This window comes from Choloepus didactylus, chromosome 15, assembly GCF_015220235.1.
Source record: "Choloepus didactylus isolate mChoDid1 chromosome 15, mChoDid1.pri, whole genome shotgun sequence".
In the NCBI taxonomy this organism is placed as follows: domain Eukaryota; kingdom Metazoa; phylum Chordata; class Mammalia; order Pilosa; family Megalonychidae; genus Choloepus; species Choloepus didactylus.
The window spans coordinates 87,544,107-87,548,651 of NC_051321.1; the positions used below are offsets into that span (position 1 = coordinate 87,544,107).

Here is a 4,545-nt window from a genome sequence, read left to right on the forward strand (position 1 = left end):
GCGATGGAGGATACATCCCCCCTCCCTCATCCCGGGTCCCAAGACTGCTCAGTACAGAGTTGGCAAGGAAATGGGAAGGACTCTAATTAGGGGGCAATAACCCCTAGGAGCATGTGGCTTCCTTGCAGTGGGCAGTGGCCTTCCCCCAAGCCCTTGGTCCCCGTCAGATGTTTATAGAGGCTTCATTAAGGCTGAGCGCAGAGAGATAAGAGGTCCAGAGTGGCATCGAGGGCCAGATAAGTACAAGAGGGGGACTCTCGGGCTGACAGCCGCGGAGAGCCTGCGCTGGAAGAGGCCAGCGAGCCCCCTCCAGAGCCGCCGATGCGGGGCCGCTGCCTCGGGGCTCCCGCCGGCGCCCGCTAAGGCACCCGGGCCCAGCCGGCAGTCCCGCTCCGGGGGGCCCCGCGCGCCCCCCGCCCAAGATGTGCGGTGGGGGTCTCCGGGCTGCCTTGCTGGCGCTGGCCCTCCTGGCCTGCTGCGTGCGAGGGAAGCCGCTGGGGGGTGGAGGGCGGGGGTCTGGGGGCGCCAAGGCCCCCGGCCCGCGTGGGGGCGCCCAGGAGGCAGGGGGCTTGGACATGAAGATGCTCCTGGAGAACATGCGGGCGGATTTCCTGCACAGCCTCAACCTGAGCGGCGTCCCCGCCCAGGACAAAACCAGAGCGGAGCCGCCGCAGTACATGATCGACCTGTACAACAGGTACACGACCGACAGGTCGTCCACGCCGACCTCCAACATCGTGCGCAGCTTCAGCGTGGAAGGTACGCGCGGCCGTCGGGGCGCTGGGCAGGGCCGGGGGCTGCACCGCGGGGGCTGCACCGCGGGACAGACGGGGGCCGCCAGCCGCAGGAAGCTGAGGAAGCTGAAATTTAAACTAGAATTATGTTTAAAAGTCAGTTCTTTAGTTGCACCTGATGCATTTTCAAGGGCTGGATAGCCATGTGTGGCTAATGGCTGCAGTATGGGACGGTGCAGATTATAGAACATTTCCATCACGGCAGAAGGTTCTGTAGGACAGCAGTGGCTCTGCACATCCTCTCTGCTTCTCAGGGCCCAGTGCCACATGGAGCACAGGGGGTTCTCAGGGAGCTCCGGATTCTTCTTGGGGCCCTCCCCCCCTCTCCCTTCCCCTCTGCCCCCCCTTCCTTTCTCTTCTCTTCCCTTCCCTTCCCTTCCTCCTTCTCTCTTCCTCCCTTCCCTTCCCCTCTCCCCTTTCTGTCCAATTTCTACTTAGAAACACACAACTTATTTAGACCCCAACTAACTGGTATATTTCCAGACTTTGAAAGACTGTTTCTCCCTCATGAAAAGATTTTTTTTTTAATTCAGGTAAAATCCTTTGAAAGAGAAACCTTGGAAGAGAGCTAATTTCTGTTTGAAATAAGTTTGTAGGAGGACTGGAGGGTAGCAAATGTTCACCTCTGGCCAAAGCAGTTAATTCACTTCAACCCCATCAAGGTAGGGTGAAATGATTTTCCGGAGGAGTGAGGGGCCCAGGCTCCAGGAAGGAACTTGCCCGGGTCAGGTTCAGAGGCTGGATTCTGACCCAGACCCCCCTGTCTGCAGGGGGGGAGCTTTCCCTCCAGCTGCTGCCCTTCCCCCTGACCAGCCCGGAGCACAGACCACCCTCACTTTCCCGGGCTTGCGCCCCGGGTCTGCAAACATGAAAGGGCTTAACCAGGTGCAGGAGCCGGCCAGGCCCGCCCCAGCCTGCAGGGCTGGTGCCCTTCCGATTGGTCAACAGAAGAAGAAAAACCTGGGTTTAGATGAACTTTCCTGATTTTTACAAAATTGCCATCCACAGGTACCCTCAATGCTGCCAGCGTCCCCCAGACCCCGGGGCACAGTCGTGAGCCCCGCTTTAGGGCAAGGCTGGCCTTCTTTGGCTTTCTTTCCCCAAGTCCCAGAATTCTGAGCCCGGCAGCCTGGGGCCGTCTCAGTGACCCGTGTGGTTGGATGCCAGCACGCCTGCGGGTGGGAATTCGGCTTCCCTGCAGGCAGGGTCAGAGGGGGCTCAGAGAGGGAGGGGACTCATTTCCTAGATGTCTGTCTGCCGTCCCCAAGTCACTTTCAAGGGCGGCCACAGCTCACTGTTCACATAACCCCACTCCCACTATTCAGATATGCGGCGGCTCCACACGTCTCTCTCGGGAGCACAAATGGTGCTTCTAGGCTGAGTGACAGGACACGGGAGCATGGGTGAAAGCCTGCGTGCTTTGTGAGAGGGTGGGCTGGGCTTGGGTCAGGAGGAGGGGAGGGAGGAGGCAAAACATTTGAGCCATGAGCCAGGTACACTGTTGGGTAAGTTGCAGCATCTCATTAAGCCTCACCTTATTCCTGGGAGGAAGGGAGGACGGGCCTCCTTCTACAGATGAGGAAACTGAGGCACAGCAAAGTCCTGCACTCCTAGTCACAGGCCTGGTGAGGGCAGAATCACGACTGGTTCTTCGGTCTGCCAGACCCCAAAGCCTACGGGGTTTTCACAGCAGCCCAGGGGCTCCCACACAGATGGGGGCATCATGGGTTCCCTCTTTGTGAACTGGCCAGGGCATAATAGAAGGTGCTAATGGCCACCTGTCACCCCAGAAGTGGGAAATGGAGACAATTTTACTGCTGAGTGAAAGCCCCATTTTCACCTGAAATGGCAGTAGAGCTGAGGCCAAAAGTTTTCCCCTGCAAAACACTAAGAAAATCATGCACTTGCACTAGACTTGGGAGATCCCATTCCAAATGATTCCTAAAACTATTTTAGATGCTGAAGCTAACACGGCCCTAATGTTGGAATTTCAGTGTCACTGTCCCAGAATCCCTCATTTAAAATCACATGCTGAGGATCTTCACTCTGAGGCTGACAGCATTTTTGGCTGTCTTTTTCAGTTTGATTTTTTTTTTCCTTAAGTGAGGACATAAGTTTACATGACACAGGTAAGGACATTTAAATCCTTAAGATTTAAGGACGTAAATGTGAGGCAGGCACACTTTGTCAGTTAAGTGCTCCGAGCCCCCGTTTCCACTTCTGGAATAATAATTAGATGCTCCCAGAGTAGTGGTGAGAATTAAAGAGAAATGTATTTTGCAAAGTTCCTGATTCAGTGCCTGACCCATAGTGGACAGTCTCAGACAGTAGAAACCGTCAAGCCCATTCGAGGCATCTTCTGCCTCATCTTTTCTTTGGAAGACCCCAAACGTTCCTTTCAAAACACTGTTTCACCTTCAAGGCTTAAGTGAAATCAAATCAGGATTGAATAGGGACAAAAATGTCACCGTAGCCCCCCCACCCCCCATTCACGGAAACCAGCTTCAGTGTCGTGAAAATGGGGCCTCCCATGTGTATTTGCATTTCAGATGCCGTCTCCCTAATGGCCACAGAAGACTCCCTCTTCGAGAAGCACATCTTGCTCTTCAACATCTCCATCCCCAGACACGAGCAGGTTGCCCGGGCTGAGCTCCGGCTCTATGTGACCTGTCGAGAACACGTGGCCGCCTCCCACGAGCTGAAAGGGAACATGGTGATTTATGACGTTCTCGACGGGACAGGTGTCAGGGATGGTTCCGTGGAAACCAAGACCCTCCTGGTCTCCCAGGACATTCGGGAGGAGGGCTGGGCGACCCTCGAGGTCTCCAGTGCAGTGAAGCGGTGGGTCAGGGCAGACGCCTCAAGAAGCAAAAACAAACTGGAGGTGACAGTGGAGAGCAGCCGGAAGGGCTGCGGCAGGCTGGACCTCAGCTTGCCGCCGGGTTCCAGAAACCCGCCCTTCTTCGTCGTCTTCTCCAACGACCGCAGCAGTGGGTCCAGGGAGAACAGGCTGGAGCTCAGGGAGATGATCAGCCATGAGCAGGAGGATGTGCTCAAGAGGCTGTCCAAGAGTAGCCTGGCCGAAGATGAGGAGACGGGAGGCCACGTGGGCGCATTGCCATCTTCCGCCAGACGCAAGAGGAGTGCCGGGGCCGGCAACCACTGCCAGAGGACCTCCCTGCGGGTGAACTTCGAGGACATCGGCTGGGACAGCTGGATCATTGCCCCCAAGGAGTATGAAGCGTACGAGTGCAAAGGGGGCTGCTTCTTCCCACTTGCCGACGACGTGACACCCACGAAGCACGCCATCGTGCAGAGCCTGGTGCATCTCAAGTTCCCCAGGAAGGTCGGCAAGGTCTGCTGTGTGCCCACCAAACTGAGCCCCATCTCCATCCTCTACAAGGATGACATGGGGGTCCCCACCCTGAAGTATCACTACGAGGGGATGAGTGTGGCGGAGTGTGGGTGCAGGTAGGGCCCGCCCAGGCCACCCAGCCTTCTGCAGGGGGAGGCAGGGGGATGCGGGGTGGGGGGGTAGGGGAGGCCCTAGCAGGAGGCCCTGCCTCATCGCCCTGGGCACTGACAGGCAAGGAAAGGAGAGGGAGCTGCCTCTGTCTTCAAGACAAGGGCCTGGCCTCCCTCTCACAGCCTCTACCCAAAGCCCACACCGCTGGGTTCAGCTGCAGGGGAAGAAGGGGGTAAGTGGATGTTGGGGTGCAGCAAGAAGAGGGAGGCCTGGAAGGCTTATTAG

At 57.1% G+C, this 4,545-nt stretch overlaps 1 protein-coding gene across 1 annotated transcript; it reads left to right on the forward strand.

Moving 5' to 3' along the window:
- Nucleotides 1–422: 422 nt before the first annotated feature.
- GDF2 (growth differentiation factor 2) lies at nt 423–4,285 on the forward strand. The gene is made up of 2 exons (XM_037805102.1): nt 423–759; nt 3,344–4,285. The coding sequence occupies exons 1-2, from the start codon at nt 423–425 to the stop codon at nt 4,267–4,269; spliced, it is 1,263 nt and encodes a 420-aa protein (XP_037661030.1). The 3' UTR covers nt 4,270–4,285.
- The last annotated feature ends 260 nt before the right edge of the window (nt 4,286–4,545 follow it).

Bases quoted from the DNA above. Each gene is read 5' to 3' on its own strand.
- GDF2 (XM_037805102.1), top strand. From the start codon at position 423: ATGTGCGGTGGGGGTCTCCGGGCTGCCTTGCTGGCGCTGGCCCTCCTG. The intron at 760-3,343 runs GTACGCGCGGCC...TTTGCATTTCAG, and splicing joins GCGCAGCTTCAGCGTGGAAG to ATGCCGTCTCCCTAATGGCC.